At 40.1% G+C, this 19125-nt stretch overlaps 1 protein-coding gene across 1 annotated transcript in view; it reads right to left on the bottom strand.

Annotated features, from left to right (window-relative positions):
- Nf1 (neurofibromin 1) overlaps positions 1–19125 on the bottom strand; it is a 1160697-nt gene that overhangs the window by 332081 nt on the left and 809491 nt on the right. Inside the window, exon 42 of the mRNA XM_071663491.1 lies at positions 8722–8948. Coding sequence (XP_071519592.1) covers positions 8722–8948 — 227 coding nt within the window. The remainder of the gene's footprint in view (positions 1–8721; positions 8949–19125) is intronic.

Genomic DNA, 19125 nt, shown 5'->3' with positions numbered 1-19125 from the left:
ATCTGAAATAAGTGGGGATATCAGCCATTTTGGATAAAATAGAATATGATTATTCAGTATTTTGATATTCATTTATTTCACTACACTTGATTGTAATTTCCTGTGTCAGCGATGTAGTGCTGGGAAACAGATGAAGAAAGACCTATCCACTCACATACACACATATGCACATGCACGCACATACATTTACATATACATATCAACATATACACATACACATGCAGTGTAAATATAAATACACATCTATACGCATATATAAACAGGTACATATTCCATTCCTGGCCACCCCGCCCCACAGGAAACAGCACCACCACCCCCTGCGCCAGTGAGGTAGCATCAGGAAAGAGATGAAATAAGGCAACATCTGCTCACACTCGGTCTCTAGCTGTCATGTGTAATAAACTGAAACCAAAGCTCCCTATCCACATCCAGGACCCACAGATCTTTCCATGGTTTACCCTTGATGTTTCACATGCCCTGGATCAGTCCACTGATAGCATGTCGACCCCAGTATACCACATCTTTCCAATTCACTCTATTCTGTGCACACCTTTCACCCTCTTGCATGTTCAGGTCCCAATCGCTCAAAATCTTTTTTCACTCCATCCCTCCACCTCCAACTTGGTCTCCTGCTTCTCCCTGTTCCCTCCACCTCTGACACGTATATCCTCTCTGTAAACCTTCCCTCACTCATTCTCTCCATATGTCCAAACCATTTCAATACACCCTCTTCTGCTCTCTCAACTATTCTTATTACCACACATCTCAACTACACTCATTTTATTACCACACATCTCTCGTCCCCTTTCATTACTTACTCAACCAAACCACCTCACACCACATATTGTCCTCAAATATTTCATTTCCAACACATCCATCCTTCTCCATACAACCTTATCTATACCCATGCCTTGCAACCATATAATATTTCTGGAACAAATATTCCTTCAAATATACCCATTTTTGCTCTTCAAGATAACATTCTCTCTTTCCACACATCATTCATTGCTCCCAAAACCTTCCCTCCCACCCTCCCTCACCCTATGACTCGCTTCCACTTCCATGGTTCCATCTGCTGCTAAGTCCACTCCTAGATATCTAAAACAGTTCACTTCCTCCAATTTTTCTCCATTCAAACTCACATCCTAACTTGTTCCTCAACCCTGCTGAACCTAATAACCTTGCTCTTATTCACATTTACTCTCAGCTTTCTTCTTTCACACTCTTCTCCAAACTCAGTCACCAACTTTTGCAATTTCCCACTTGAATCAGCCACCAGTGCTGTATCATCAGCGAACAACAACTGACTCACTTCTCAAGCCTTCTCATCCACAACAGAGTGCATACTCGCCCCTCTCTCCATAACTCTTGCATTTACCTCCCTAACCACCCCGTCCATATACAAATTAAACAACAATGGGGACATCACACACCCCTGCCACAGACTGACCTTCAATAGGAACCTATCACTCCTCTCTCCCTACTCATACATATGACTTAACACCTTGATAAAAACTTCTCACTGCTTCTAGCAGCTTACACCATATACTTTTACGACCTTCAACAAAACATCTCTATCAACCCTATCATATGCCTTCTCCAGATACATAAATGCTACATACAAATCCAGGTGTTTTTCTAAGTATTTCACACACATTCTTCAAAGCAAACACCTGATCCACATATCCTCTCCCACTTCGGAAACCAAACTGCACCTCCCCAATCTGACACTCTGTACATGCCTTCACCCACTCAATCAGTACCTTTCCACATGTATTTCAAAGGTCCGCGGGGCCTGGATGTGCATAGGAAGCTGTGGTTTTGGTGCATTACACATTACAGCTAGAGACTGAGGGTGAGCAAATCTGGACTTAATTGTCTGTTTTCCAGGTAACATCTCACTGATGCAGAGTGTGGTGATGCTGTTTCCTGTGGGTTGGGGTGATGCCAGGAATGGATTAAGACAAGCATGAATATGTACATGTGTATATATGTACATATGTATATAGGTGTATGTGTATATCTATGTATATGTGTATATGTATGTATATGTTGATATGTATATATATATGTGTGTATGTGTGTATATGAGTTGATGGGTCATTCTTCATTCGTTTCCTGGAGCTACCTCGCTAACAAGGGAAATGGCGATCAAGTATAATGATAATATACATCTTTTTCATCTTATCATACTTAATCACTGTTTCCCGTATCAGCAAGGTAGCACCATGAAATGCAAGAAGGACTGCCCATGCACGCCCATATACATAAAATATACATATACATATCAACATATACACATACACAGACATATACATATATAAACATGTATATATTAATACTTGCTTGCCTTCATCCATTTCTGGCACTACCACACCCCATGGGTAACAGCATTGCAACCCCCCCTGCTTCAGTGAGGCAGCACCAGGAAAACAGAAAAGACCACATTTGTTAACACTCAGTCTCTAACTGTCATGTGTAATGCACCAAAACCACAACTCCCTATTCACCTCCAGGCCCCACAGACCTTGCCATGGTTTACCCCAGACGCTTCACATGCCCTGGTTCAGTCCACTGACAGCACATCGACCCCAGTATACCACATCGTTCTAATTCACTCTATTCCTTGCACGCCTCTCACTCTCCTGTATGTTCAGGCCCCTATCACTCAAAATCATTTTCACTCCACCCTTCCACCTCCAATTGGGTCTCCTGCTTCTCCTTGTTTCTTCCACCTCTGACACATATATCCTCTTTGTCAGTCTTTCCTAATTCATTCTCTCCATATGTCCAAACCATTTCAACACACCCTCTTCTGCTCTCTTAACCACACTCTTTTTTTCCACACATCTCTCTTACCCTTTCATTACTTAATCAAACCACCTCTCACCATATATTGTCCTAACATTTCATTTCCAACACATCCACCCTCCTTCATACTACCCTATGTAAAACCCATGCTTTGCAACCATATGACATTGTTGGAACTACTATTCCTCCAAACATACCCATTTTTGCTCTCAGAGATAACATTATCTCCTTCCACTCATTCTTGATCGCTCCCAGAACCTTTGCCCCCTCCCCCACCCTGTGACTCACTTCTGCTTCCATAGTTCCATTTGCTGTTAAGTCCACTCCCAGATATCTAAAACACTTCACTTCCTCCATTCAAACTTACATCCCAATTAAATTGTCCCTCAACCCTACTGAACCTAATAACCTTGCTCTTACTCACATTTACTCTCAACTTTCTCCTTTCACACACTTTTCCAAACTCAGTCACCAACCTCTGCAGTTTCTCACCCGAATCAGCCACCAAAGCTGTATCATCAGCAAACAACAACTGACTCACTTTCCAGGCCCTCTCATCCACAACAGACTGCATACTCGCCCCTCTCTCCAAAACTCCTGCATTTATCTCTCTTACCACCCCTTCCATATACAAATAAAACAACCATGGGGACACCACACAACCCCTGCCACAAACCAACATTCAATGGGAATCAATCGCTCTCCTCTCTTCCTACTCGTACACATGCCATACATCCTTGTTAAAATCTTCTCACTCCTTCTAGCAATTTACCTCCCACACTGTATACTCTTAAAACCTTCCACAAAGCATCTCTATCAACACTATCATATGCCTTCTCCAGATCCATATATGCTACATACAAATCTATTTGTTTTTCTAAGTATTTCTCACATACATTCTTCAAAACAAACATCTGATTCACATATCCTCTACCACTTCTGAAACCACACTGCTCTTCCCTAATCTGATGCTCCATACATGCCTTTACTCTCTCAATCACTACCCTCCCATATAATTTCCCAGAAATACTCAACAAATTTATGCCTCTGCAGTCTGACACTCATCTTTATCCACTTTGCCTTGTGCATTGGCACTATGCATGCATTCCACCCATCCTCAGGCACTTCACCATGACCCATACATACAATGAATATCCTTACCAACCAGTCAACAACACAGTCACCCTCTCTTTTAATAAATCCCTTTGCAATACCATACAAACCCACAGCCTGACCAACTTTCATCTTCCACAAAGCTTTCACTACCTCTTCTCTGTTTACCAAACCATTCTCCCTGACCCTCTCACTTCGCACACCACCCCGACCAAAACACCCTATTTGCCACTCTATCATCGAATACATTCAACAAACCTTCAAAATACTCACTCCATCTCCTTCTCACTTCATCACTACTCGTCATTACCTCCACCCTTGCTCTCTTCACCGATGTTCCCATGTGTTTTCTTGTCTTACGCACGTTATTTACCTCCTTCCAAAACATCTTTTTATTCCACCAAAAATTTAATGATACTCTCACACCCCAAATCTCATTTGCCCTCTTTTTCAACCCTTGCACCTTTCTGCTGATCTGCCACTTTCCTTTACACATCTCCCCGTCATTTGCACTCCTTCCTTGCAAGTTTCATCCAAATGCCTCTCCTATCTCTTTCATAAAAAACTTTACTTCTTCATCCCACCACTTGCTACTCTTTCTAATCTGCCCACCTCCTACCTTTCTCATGCCACATGCATCTTTTGCATGAGCCATCACTGCTTCCCTAAATACAACCCATTACTCCCTCACTCCCCTCATGTTATTTTTTTCTTCCCTATATACAATCCATTCCTCACTCACTCACCTCACATTATTTTTTTCTCATTATTTGCCATTCTACACTCAGTCTCTCCTGGTACTTCCTCACACAAGTTTCCTTTCCAAGCTCACTGACTCACCACTCTCTTCTCCCCAACATTTTCTCTTCTTGTTTGAAAACCTCTACAAATCTTCACCTTCGCCTCCACAAGATAGTGATCAGACATCCCTCCAGCTGCCCCTCTCAGCACATCAACATCCAAAAGTCTCTCTTTTATGCAACTATCAATTAATACATAATCCAATAATGCCCTTTGGCCATCTCTCCTACTCATATATGTATACTTATGTATATCTCTCTTTTTAAACCAGGTATTTCCAATCACCAGTCTTTTTTCAGCTCACAAATCCACAAGCTCTTCACCATTTTCACTCATGACACTGAATACCCCATGTACCCCAATTATAAACCTCTCAAAAGCTTTGGATATGTCAAGGGCAACTACATAAGATCCCAAAACATCTTTCAGGGATGATGACCAGAAAATAGTAAGACGAAAATAATATCACCAGTGGACCTCACCTTATGCAAGCCATACCGGTGATTAGAGAAAAGGCTGTGAGATTCAAGGTTTCTAAGGATATGGAAGTTGAGAGAATGGACTCAAAGACTTTGGAAATGGTGGATATCAAAGCAACAGGATGATAGTTAAAGGGGTCAGAATGGTCACGCTTCTTAGGGATGGGATGTTTTACTGCATACTTCTGAGAAGATGGAAAAGTTTGGGTTTTTAAACAGGAATGGAATAGACAACCAACCATAAGTGCAAGTTCCAAGGCACACTCTTTCAGTATATGGGGCTGGATACCATGAGAACCATAAGCTTTGCTTGTGTCCAGAGAGAGCACGTTTTGGACATCCCAAACAGAGATTATGGAGAGGGGCATAAGATTAGTAAGAAGAGCATCAGGGGGTGAAAGAATATCAGATTCATCCAAGGCAGAATTAGAGGAGAATTGGGAACCAAAGAGTGTTGCTTTGTCTACAAGAGACAGCTATAGTATCGTCCGAATGGAAAAGTGAAGAAAGGGTAGAGCGACTGAAGTTGTTAGCAATGCCCTTAGTTAAAGACCAGAAAGGCCTATCAATGGATGACAAGGAGAGGTTATTGCAATTCCTTTGAAAAAAAAACACTTTACCTCAGAGATAATGTACTTGCAATGATTACAGGCAATGATAAAAGCTAAATGAGAGTCAGAGAAAGGAGAGTTTTTCCAAGGCTGATAAATGTCTGAATGGCCTCAGAACAGAAATGGTTGAACCATGGACAGGAAGAAGAGGTTGGCTTGGAGGTAGGGAGGGTAAATGCTTCCATTCCCACAACAATAATATCTGCTATGTGTTTGACAGAGACAGATGCATCACCACATCACCACATAAGAGACAACAATTTACCTGAAGAAAGTCTAAAAAGAATTTCCATAAGTTATCCAGTCAATTTTACTGTGGTGCCAATATTCATGCTTAGAAGGGGCTGCTGGAGGGGAAGGTGCCATCAAAATAGATACATTTATGAGAATGTCATCAGGCGAACCAACTGGGGGAGAGATTGTATAGTTACAGTAGGATTTACTAGAGGTGAAAATCAGATCCAGAATATTAGAAGAGTGGTCATGGCAGTCAGGAATATGGATAGGGTGGGAAAGAATTTGCTCTATATCATTGAGAAAGGATAACACAGGGCTTTAATCCCTCCTCCAGCTGTATGGGAAGAATTCAACCATTTCCTAATGGTGAACACTGAAATCCCCTAAAAAGAGAATCTCAGCATGTGGGTGAGAGGATGCCACAGTACTAGGCAGGAGTTTAGGTACTCAAAGAAAGATATTGTTACAGTTATCTCCCCTATCTACCCATAAATGTTACAGTTACCCATTATATCTTATTCAGTTCTCTTTGAGAAATTGTTTAGAAACTGGAAGATGGCCTAGGTCAAGTCTCTCTCTCCGAATGGCCATAAAAAGAAGGATATGATACAAAGCTGTTGGTAAGCATATGATGTAACCTGTACACATCTGAGTCATTTCAAACCCTTATGATATATCATTGAGGCCAGTAAATTTGCCACAGTGATGTTAAGTAATATAGAGAGAGATCTATGTATCAGGATAAATTGTATTATTTATGTTATGAGAGAGCCATGTTTATTTTGCTATCATAAATATATCTTAATAGATTTTGTCTGTGTTTAGTAATTGACCAACTTGAGAAGAAGGGAAAATTACGTATATCATTATGGCCGTCAGCTGTCAGGAGATGTTAGCCAGATGGTAAGGGAATCTGTGTCTAGCCCAAATCTCTCTCTTAACAAAAGCTGTTATTTCAGAATTTTCTGTCTTAGTGGGCCTATGGGCTGACTATACACCCTTTTAATGTGTTAGGGGTGGAGGCAGAACGTAACAATATATAATTAATAGAACTAACAGAGCAATAGGCAAAACAGAGGGAAAGTGTGGTAGTTGGGAGACAGACCTTGAGCAGTAAAACATCAAAATTAGGGGACTTAAGATCTCTATGGTGTGCAACAGCTGTGTTGATGTTGGAATTAACACAAACACCACCTCTGAATTGGAATCATGAGTGGAGATTATAGCTAGATATGAAAAAGGGGCCAATGACAACATCAGCAGTCAACCTTGCTCAGAGAGAAGTAAGATACAAGGAGAGGTACTAGAGAGAAGGTGTTTAATAAAAGAGAGGTTACTATAGAGACCATGAATGTTGGTAAAGTGAACAGAAAAAGAAGGAGGTCTAACTGAAAGAGAAAGGTCATGGGAGGTTCTGGTATTACTAGTGTCTGAGTATTCCATTTCACTGGCAGCAGAGTCAGGCAGAAAACTGGAGACTCTTAGCACCCAATGATGCCATGGACTAAGGGGCATAGATTTGTTGGACTCTATCATGATTATACTTATAAGCATTTGAGCAGACAAGAGGTGGCAAGAGTTTTATGTGAAGAAAATAAGCAAGGTTTGAGCAGGTATATGGTGCTTGTATGGAGAAGATGGCAGGACTTATACCAGAAGTCCTGTTTTGATGAGACAAGTATAAGGTGGTTCTGGGCACCAATTTCATCTTTCCAACTTCATATAACCTTTTTTTCCTATACGAGTCAGCTTTATAAACCCATGAGGAGCTCTGATTAACTTCATTACTTTTCTCATCATGGCCATGATCAGGCCATATATGCCTATACAATCAGTCACTCCTACCAATAAGAGACCCACCTCAACATGCTTGGCACTCAATTTCATGCAAAAGCACAAGCATCATAAGGACAGAAGGGACATCTGGGGTACAAAGTATGTATGTAAGTAAGTCTGTTTAGGGACGGGACAGTAAGGGAAGTGATTGCAAGGGTCTTAAAGAGAGGAGCAAGTATGTAGTTTGCTGGGGATGGTGTGTGTGTGTGTGTGTGTGTGTGTGTGTGTGTGTGTGTGTGTGTGTGTGTGTGTGTGTGTGAGGTGGAGATTCAAGGGAGAAACTGCCAAAGCTGGTCTGTCCGGCTGGGCTACACGCAGCCCTCAGCAATGTGACACTTGCACAATGCACAGAAAAAAAAATGATGGTGCTATGGAAAATCCTGGATACTCAAAATTTGATGATATGGTTGGTAAAATGGTACTCATTATTCTAAGCATGTATCCTTAAAAACCTTGTTTAGCAAAACGGGCAGACAAGTGACCTCTACAAATGTTATTCTCCATTTCTATAACTAGTACTCCTTCCCATATCTGTCTATAAATTCTTATTCCTCTACTTTATTCTTCAAGTCAATCTGAACAGACAGCCCTCATTAGTATCACATACATGAGTTATAAAATGCACATATATCACACATGCATCATTTATAAATATACCACTTTACTTATTTTTTTCATATGTTACGTAATGCCTACAGTTTATTACATCCATTACACTTGAAAGACTTGGAAACATTCAGTAGCTAAAAAATATGCAAACATCTCAGCCCTGAGGGTGGTAAATGGAAATGGTGATATAAAGGAATAAATCAAAGGTAGAATCTCAAACTCACTTATACAGCCAAACACGATGAGAGCCCTGGGTTGCAGAGCTGGATTGTACTGGAATGCAAAACTCTTTGCAAGGCCTGTCCATGCTTGTAGCCAATCACAGTCCGGAATATCACGCATACAAGCCTCCATCATCTCTAGGAGAGCATCTGTGATGGTCTCTAAAGATGTGAGTGACATCTTCTCACGGTCAGCCTTGTTACACGAAAGACTACGGTCCGTGCCAAACCTGGGAAGGAATTACATATTTAGCTTAGTTCTTTTCTTTTTTAGTTCTTTTCTTCCTTCAATCTATGCTTACAGCTTTACACTTATATCTCTGTTTCTCATTTGGTTACTCTTGCATGTTAAGTTTGGCACATTTTCATCAAATTTGTATTCATTTTTTCATTAAAGTTTGTCTCATAGCATCTAATATAAAAAGGCAAACCTATGTACCACTGTCATATGACCTGGCAAGTATCATCCAACCCTCTCACAGATTAAACATCATGCACACACTTTCATATCTATTCTTAATATATCATCCAACCCTCTCACAGATCAAACATCATGCACACACTTTCATATTTATTCTTAATATAACCACATAAACTATGTTCCTGTTTTCCTATGTTCTCTGAAAAACACACATGTGTTACTGGATATCCCTACTTTGAAAACACATTTCTGCAATACTCATACCCAATAATCCTCACATTTCAGGTATTCTTCCACAACAATCATTCTCACCTAGAATCTCATGCCTACCTATCACTACTTCTATTCTATTCCAATCAGCCATAACATATTTTCTCCCAGGATCTACATCCTTAACTGTTCTTTCTCATTCTATTCCAATCAGCCATAACATATTTTCTCCCAGGATCCACATCCTTAACTGTTCTTTCTCATTCTTTCTATAAAACATCTTTAATCACTTTTTCTCTACTATCAAAAGACATATGAAAAACAATTACAGTTATTCTTAACCTAACAGTATTACACTCCAAGGCTTTATGCGAGACATTTATATTTTTCTATATACATTAATAAATGATAAAGTTGTTTTGAATCTAGGCCTTAAATAAAACATTAAAAATACCTAGACATAAATAAGTTGGGAGAGAGGAATCCATGTGTTTTAGTGGAAATGGAAAACCTGCCTTTCAAAAGGTAACAGGTCACTGCTGGTAGAGAAAACATTAGAAAGCAGATTTCCAAAGCTCAGTGTTGAAGAAAAAGAGACATATGTTACAAAGCCCCAACCTTGAGTTGCTAATGGCCTCACAGCATTTATGTTACACATTAGCTTGCCCATCATGTGTTGTACCTAATGGCAGAGATAAACAAGTATCCAGTTTTTCAGACCAGAAACCAAAATATCTATAAAAGAGAGAAGGAGAACCAATACTGTAAAGATTGGTCAAGTTTACTACTAGTAAGACTGGGAGAACTGACCTGATGGACTGTTTTAGATTTGATTCTGATTGTTATGCAGAGCTAGAAGCAACTAAAATCTGTAAGCAGTAACATATAAAAGGGCAAATCATTCTTTTGTATAATCATAGCAACTAATCAGAAAAGAATCTTAACGATCCAAAAATGACTCCATATCTCTTGGGGGCAGATTTAGCTATTTCTGATTCAACAACAGTTACAAACACAAACTGGCCAAAAAGGAAGCTAGATAACACAGAAGAGAGAAGAGAGTAAAGCCAAAACAGGGAAGCTTGGAGATCTATCTACCTAAACCTCTGATGCTGTTCCCTCCAGGAACTCACATCAAGGGGTGGCCACAGCAAACAAGTCTCCACTTATCCCTGTCCTTACATTCCTCCCTTGTATTCATCAATCCCCACATTCTTCCTATGTTTCTCTCCCTCCAGTATTCCTCCACCCTATTTACCCACGTCACAAGTAATCTTCCACTCACACCAACTTCTTTAAACTCCTTGTAAACTCCAAGTTTTGCATTCTTTCCACATGCCCAAACCACCTAAAAGTTTTATGTTTCACCCATTCTACCACTCCGAAATTTATTGCCTTTGCATTCCTTGCCATACCACATCTCTCATACGCCCTTTCATTTCTTTCTTCATTCCATCTAGCCACACCACATGCTCTTCCCAAATAGCTCCTTTTGACAGCCTGCATTCTTGACCTCTCTGCCTCATTCCACGCCCATGTTTCTGCTGCATAGGTCAGGGTAGGGAGGACTATGCTGTCCCTTAATCCTGTCTTCACTTCCTTACTTACACCTCTACCCTTCATTATTAAGGGACCTAATGAACCTTCTACCCAATACTGCTCTTTCCCTTATCTCTCCTTCCATATCATCACACTTACCAAAGACAGCTCCCAGATACTTAAATCCACTCACTTCTTCATGTCTTCCCCCCCCCCCCATAACCACAGCACAATTTAGTACATTTTCTTCTTTCACTCTATGTGATATTACAAAATCTATACTTTCACTCCATTTCCTTTCAAACACCATTACTTTAATTGCATTTATCTTCAATCTCCTCTACTTACACACACACACACACCATAATATACACTTACAACCTCTATAACTTCTCTTCACTCTCCACAAACGACACAGTATCATCTGCAAACAGGCTTTCCAATAGCCACCATTTCTCACCACCATGCTCCATCTCTGCACTCCTTTTCCCTAGTTGTGCTTTCATCTCTCTTATCACTCCATGCACATATATATCAAAAAGCCACAGTGACATCACACAGCCCTGACTAACACCTACATTTATCCCAAAACTTTCGCTCACCTCTCCATCCACTCTTACATACACATTTGCTCCTCTATAGAAGGCTTTTACACATCCAACAGTTGTCCCCTCAAACCACATATCCTTTACACATCCCACAAAGCATTCTACTTGACCCTATCACATTCTTCAGATCCATAAAAGCTGTATACAGCTTCCCATCTTTCGCTATAGACTTTTCCATGGTCTTCTTTATGACAAAAATCTGATCCACACTTATTCTGCATTCAGTCACTTCCCTCACTATATTTTTGCATATACTTTTTCAGGTATACTTGACAGACTTATTCCCCTGTAATTGCTACATACATCCTTCTCACTTTTTCCTTTGAATAAAGGAACAATAATAGCTTTCATCTAATCCTCAGGCCCAACCTTCTGTTCCCAAGCTCAATTATAAATAAGATGCATCCACTCTATCACACTTTCTCCTCCAAACATAATCCCATCCACTCCAGGTGTCTTACCTACCTTCAGCTTCATTATTGCCCTTCTTACCTCACTCTTTCCTGCAGGCCCCTTCACTTGTATCCCCTTCCTTCCCTCCTCCATACCCATGCATGTAACAACTGCTGCCTCCCCTTCTCCCATATATCAGTTCTTCAAAATACTCTTTCCATCTTCCTTTCACCTGGAGATCTAACATTAACACCATACACTTTTAAAAGTCTTTGAGATATCAAAGGGCACAAGAGAGAATTCCCCAGTTTCGAGAATTGATGACAAAAAATATTCAACAGATGGAAAGGTACTTGTGTACCTTTTCTTGCAAAGGCCACACTGATGATTAGAGAGAATACTGAGATTCAAGATGTTTAATGAAATAAGAGGTGAGAGAAATGCACAAATTTTGAAATAAGGAGGTCTAAGTAACTGGACAGTAAATGAAAAGGATAGAATGATCATATTTCTATGAAAGAACTATACTCATGCAAGTTTACAAGAAGAAAGAAAAGTTTTGGGTTTCATATTAAAGCAATCAAATCATCTTTAAACAAAACTTCCACACTTTTCCTTGCATAACTATCCATACTATTAAACACCCTGATCGTACAACCTTCACTTACTCAAATTGAACAGAATAATGCTTCTTTCTTTTGAACAGAATGACAGTTTGAAAGGGGAATGTAGAAGTAAGTGCAATTTCACAAACTCAACTGACCAGGGTGTGTCGAAAGTTCAAAAATATGGTGAGGATCTATGTGTCAGAAGTGGAGGGAGCAAAGGGGAAGTACTTCCCTATGAGTAACCACAAGATTTTACCAAAAGGTAGGGCAACTGCATCGTACTCACTGAATATCTTGTTTGATGAAAGATACTGTTTTTCTCTGATGCCATGCTCATTAAGTAACACTGATCAACAAATCCTGACATTTCAGGTTTGGATATGAAATACGTTTCTCATTAATGATTTTGGGATGCTAAACACGAAAATGATCAAGAAAATTGGCTATGTGTTTTCTTTGTATTACAAACTATATTGGTGATAGGGGGTACAGTCACTGGCTTACCTTGACTAAATGCAACATTGTCTCTTAGCCTATCACTTGTTTTCAAGTCTTGAGGCATCTCTTGTTCCTGTCTAGCAATAGTCTGCTAACATCAATGAACTCCATTTGCCCTGGCACTGTTTCTCTATTGCCAAGATGCCTTGGTGAAAACATTCGTTGTACTCTAACAGGATGACATTAAGTTTTCCATTAGTTCCTTGTAGTTGTCAGCCTTGATATTTCCTTGAAAGTTCGTTGCTACCAGCCAGAAAGTATTCCATGCTCTCTTCTCATTCTCACTGAGGATGTTGTCAAACTGCTCGTCTCCAAAGAGCTTGTGGATCTACAGACAGATGAAAACACCCTTCTTGATTTTCACCTCAACGATCCTTAGAAACATCCCACTGAGGTGCCTACACACTGGCCCATTCGTGCCAAGTTTGATGTGCACAGGCAATTACAAAAATCTTGCTGGAATCTACCTGCAATGATGCAGCACATTCTTTGTTCTTGATTTCAGTGGCTGTCAGAATGCCCAGGCCCTTTTGTTGTAATGAGATGTCTTTGTTCAACTGTCCCATTCACACATGAAACAGCATAACTTCATGCAGCCCTGATGCAATCCAAGCAGACAGCAACAACTTTCGAGTTGCATTTCAAAAGATGCTGTATATTGATATATGATTCATTCATACAGACTGCATAACCAACTGGAAATGATGGCAAAACAGAGCCATCATGCAGAAGAACAGCATATAGACTCAAATGAGTTTAGGAAGAGTCTCCACTCCTCAGGGTTATGATTAATATTGTGGGTTGCCATCAGACTATCTATATCATAGCAGGTGACAAGGTTACCTTCCTTCCATCTCAAAGAATGGAACAAAATCTATCTGATGGGTATGAAACGGACACTCACATTATCATCAAGGAAATTCCAATATTGCAGTCTCCTGCCCAACAGTCCTGCCTTATTCTTCAACATGATCTTGAAACTGATTTTTGAGTTTCATTACTTCCATCTCTATTTGTATTTATCTCTGATCCTGTTTTTTTTAATTTCATCCAACAATTTCAAACTTTCATTCTCTGGTGTTAAATATTTTTGGCTCTTGATATCTCCCTTATTTAAATTCACTTCTGACTAGCATCACATTGAAAAGAAGGGTAAAACGATGATCCACAGATATACATGGATGAGGAATGATGGAAGAGAAGAACAAAAGACTTTGATTGACTACGTGGCAGTGGATGAAAGATTGAGAAAAGCTATGCTGGATATCAGAGTCAAGAGAGGATTCTTCAGAGACTCTGACCATTTCGAGGTTCTTGTGGGGATGAGGATCAGGGAGAAGTGGAGGTATGGTGTAAGAAAGAATGGAGAGGTAAAAGCATTGGCAAGCGAGTAAATGAATCAGAAAAAATACAGGGAGGAGTATAAAAGGAAGGTAACTGTAAGCTTAGATGGAAGTGCAGTGAATGAAGGAATGCAGTCATAAGTGAATGAGGTGTTTAAAATGTTTAGAGAAATACTAGTAAAGGTTGTAGAATCAGTAGTTGAATACAAGATAGTGAGATACAGGAATAAAAAGGGCAATGCATGGTGGACAGAAGAAATTAGAAATATTGTGGAAGAAAAGAAAAAGGCATATGGTAAGATTCCTCAACAGGAATGTACCAGAGGAAGTGTAGCAATGGAGAAGGAAAGAATATACAGTATGTAAGCAGAATGTCAAGAAGCTGATACAGAACAGCAAAGAAAGAGTAGATGAAACTTTTGGAAGAAAGTTAACCAAAAAGTTTTGGGATAATAAGAAACTATACTGGAAGGTGAAAAGGAAAGAGGTACATGTAAGAGTGGAAATGTTAATGTGAGAGAAATAAGGAAGGGAAATTGCCGAATCAAAAAGAGGAAGTAAAATAATGATGGAAAGAGTATTTTGAAGAACTGATGAATATGGGAGAAGAGAAGGCAGCAGTTGTTACATGCATGGGTATGGAGGAGGGAGGGAAGACGATACAAGTGCAGGGACCTATAGCAAAGAGGGAGGCTGAAGGTAGGAAAGGCACCTGGAGTGGACGGGATTTCAAGTCAAAAGTGGTCCATTTTATCAACTCTCCCAGGTTAACTTCATAGTTTGACCCACTTGCCCTCTGCTGCAATGATGGTTCACTTTCCCTTTTCTAAAGGTTTCACTTTGGTTTTTGCTTCTCAGAGCTGGCTGCTTGTCTGCCCCCTACCACTAGCTAGACTACACAATACTCAGCAACCTCCTGTGTCACTTGAGTACTATGTGGCTCTTGGCAACTCAAAGGTGGTCCATTCAGATACCTGGTTCTTTCCCTAAACTTCAAAGCTATGAAACTCTCCTCTCTCATATCTTTTCCAATAACTATGACCTGGCACTTTTTAAGATATGTTTTCTGCTTCTTCCAAAATTCATTAATACTTTTCCTTGTCACTTCTATCTCTCTTTCATTAACCTCTGTATCTCAATTAAGGACTGGCCTTGATGAGGACTTTTGTCCATAACAGGAGCCTCCAATATTAAAATGTAGATAACCTTTATATGGTATAAACTTTGGTGAATTTTCCCACCAGTCATGGAAACTTTAACTCCTTTTGACTGAAAATGCACCAGATCAAAGTCCTGACTTCACTGTTTGGGAAAAAAAAAAAAAAAATTGGTCAACAAAGATTTTGTCCCATGGAAAAAATTGCTTCTTACGTATTTTTGCAAGCTGAATTCAAATATATTTTTGGAATTTCTCTATCACCCTTAGTTTTTTGTTCCAGCATACTCGCATATTATTACACAGAGTATACATATACCAGTGCTCTACAGAGCATTTGAAACAACAAGTTTTAACGAACACAGCAATACTCATTCTTTGCAAAGTACAATAGCTTCTTTTTGAAAGCACAAGCCTAGGTTAATGGGTCACCAAGGGCCTGCAGAAACACAACTGGAAATGTTGGGACATTCAAACAGTGTCCACTCCTGAATAGCAGTTCTCTGTTAGTTGCAGGCTAGAACTCAAAATATGTAAACAGTGTTTTTTCCACTCTGGTGACAGATCGTGCTTTAGTCTATTCAAGCATTGTTCTGATACCCTATATAATGCCAATAACTAGGCAAATAGTCTGAATTCTTTCTGCTACATCTGTGGTAAACTGACATCCAAACGTTCTTTCACACCCCTCATTAAAAAATGCTATGAACATTAATTTGGTTGTAAAGTGGGTGACCAGGATAAAAGTTGGGCCCCCCATATCTGTTGCATCACATGTATCATGCTTCTCACAGCATGGGCAAAAGGTACACACCATATGCCTTTTGCCATTCCTATGGTTTGGAGAGAACCCATAGATCACACTTCATATTGCTACTTCTGCCTGACAAATATAAATGGTACAACATAAAAATTCAAGCATACTCTTACATATCCTAATCTACCATCTGCTATGAGACCAGTACTTCAAAGTGAGGAACTACCTGTGCCAGAGCCTCTAAGAAAAATGACACTCAGTGACAATGAGTCTGGTAATAAGAAAGCAGACCAAGTAGAGGACAATATGGATCCAACATTTGAAGCAAGCTGTTCTTCAAGTGACCACATTTGATGAGTCAAGATCGTAATGATCCCATCCGTGATTTAAGCATGTCTAAAAGGCAAGCCAAACTTTGAGGTCCCAGAATAAAGGGCAGGAATCTTCTGCAGAATGAAACTAACATTTGTTTTGTCAATTTTTCTCCCCTTAAGATGGTCTGGTGTTTTGCAATGTTGTTCGTTCTGTTACAGAGGAACTTGTTCACTAACTTATAAAAAACTTGAAAGTGGTTCTACTCCACAACGGATATAAGTTCCCTTCCATTCCTCTGGCTCAAGCAGATAGCATAAAGGAATTGTATAACATGATGCTTCTTTTGGAAAAAATTAAGTATGGAGACTTTAAGTGGAATGTATTTGGTGACCCAAAGGTTGTGGGACTTTTAATCAGAATGTAACTTGGTTACATGAAGTTCTGTTGTTTCCTCTGTGAAAGGGACAGCTGAAACAAGAAAAATCATTCTGTAAAGAAAGTGAGGCCAAAATGAACATCACTGACTCCAATGAAGAAGAATGTCATCAATCCTTTTCCTGTTGATCCTAAAATGATTTATCTGCCTCCTTTGTACATTAAGCTCCGGTTCATGATGAACTTTGTCAAAGGAAAGGATAAAACTGGCCATGGATTCACGTATTTGGGGAATAAATTCCCCAGAATCAGCAATGCAAAAATTATGGAGGGTATTTCTATAGGACCACAGATCAGGGAACTGCTTTAAGATGAAAAGTTCAATGAAGAGCTAAATGAAGTTAAGAAAACTGCATGGGTGTCATTTAAGAGAGTTTGCAAAGATATTTTGGGGAATCACAGATCAGAAAACTATATATTTTTATTTTCATTTTGCTTTGTCGCTGTCTCCCGCATTTGCGAGGTAGCGCAAGGAAACAGACGAAAGAAATGGCCCAACCCACCCCCATACACATGCATATACATACACGTCCACACACGCAAATATACATACCTATACATCTCAATGTACACATATATATACACACACAGACACATACATATATACCCATGCACACAATTCACACAGTCTGCCTTTATTCATTCCCATCGCCACCTCGCCACACATGGAATACCATCCCCCTCCCTCCTCATGTGTGTGAGGTAGCACTAGGAAAAGACAACAAAGACCCCATTCGTTCACACTCAGTCTCTAGCTGTCATGCAATAATGCCCGAAACCACAGCTCCATTTCCACATCCAGGCACCACACAACTTTCCATGGTTTACCCCAGACGCTTCACATGCCCTGATTCAATCCACTGACAGCACGTCAACCCCGGTATACCACATCGATCCAATTCACTCTATTCCTTGCCCGCCTTTCATCCTCTTGCATGTTCAGGCCCCGATCACTCAAAATCTTTTTCACTTCATCCTTCCACCTCCAATTTGGTCTCCCACTTCTCCTCGTTCCCTCCACCTCCGACACATATATCCTCTCGGTCAATCTTTCCTCACTCATTCTCTCCATGTGTCCAAACCATTTCAAAACACCCTCTTCTGCTCTCTCAACCACGCTCTTTTTATTTCCACACATCTCTCTTACCCTTACATTACTTACTCGATCAAACCACCTCACACCACATATTGTCCTCAAACATCTCATTTCCAGCACATCCACCCTCCTGCGCACAACTCTATCCATAGCCCACGCCTCGCAAACATACAACATTGTTGGAACCACTATTCCTTCAAACATACCCACTTTTTCTTTCCGAGATAATGTTCTCGACTTCCACACATTCTTCAAGGCTCCCAGGATTTTCGCCCCCTCCCCCACCCTATGATTCACTTCCGCTTCCATGGTTCCATCCGCTGCCAGATCCACTCCCAGATATCTAAAACACTTTACTTCCTCCAGTTTTTCTCCATTCAAACTTACCTCCCAATTGACTTGACCCTCAACCCTACTGTACCTAATAACCTTGCTCTTATTCACATTTACTCTTAACTTTCTTCTTTCACACACTTTACCAAACTCTGCAGTTTCTCACATGAATCAGCCACCAGCGCTGTATCATCAGCAAACAACAACTGACTCACTTCCCAAGCTCTCTCATCCACAACAGACTTCATACTTGCCCCTCTTTCCAAAACTCTTGCATTCACCTCCCTAACAACCCCATCCATAAACAAATTAAACAACCATGGAGACATCACACACCCCTGCCGCAAACCTACATTCACTGAGAACCAATCACTTTCCTCTCTTCCTACACATACACATGCCTTACATCCTCGATAAAAACTTTTCACTGCTTCTAACAACTTGCCTCCCACACCATATATTCTTAATACCTTCCACAGAGCATCTCTATCAACTCTATCATATGCCTTCTCCAGATCCATAAAAGCTACATACAAATCCATTTGCTTTTCTAAGTATTTCTAACATACATTCTTCAAAGCAAACACCTGATCCACACATCCTCTACCACTTCTGAAACCACACTGCTCTTCCCCAATCTGATGCTCTGTACATGCCTTCACCCTCTCAATCAATACCCTCCCATATAATTTACC

Source organism: Panulirus ornatus, chromosome 7, assembly GCF_036320965.1.
Source record: "Panulirus ornatus isolate Po-2019 chromosome 7, ASM3632096v1, whole genome shotgun sequence".
Classification (NCBI taxonomy): Eukaryota; Metazoa; Arthropoda; class Malacostraca; order Decapoda; family Palinuridae; genus Panulirus; species Panulirus ornatus.
The sequence above is the reverse complement of the archived record's forward strand: the minus strand, read 5'-3'. Positions and strand labels throughout refer to the sequence as shown.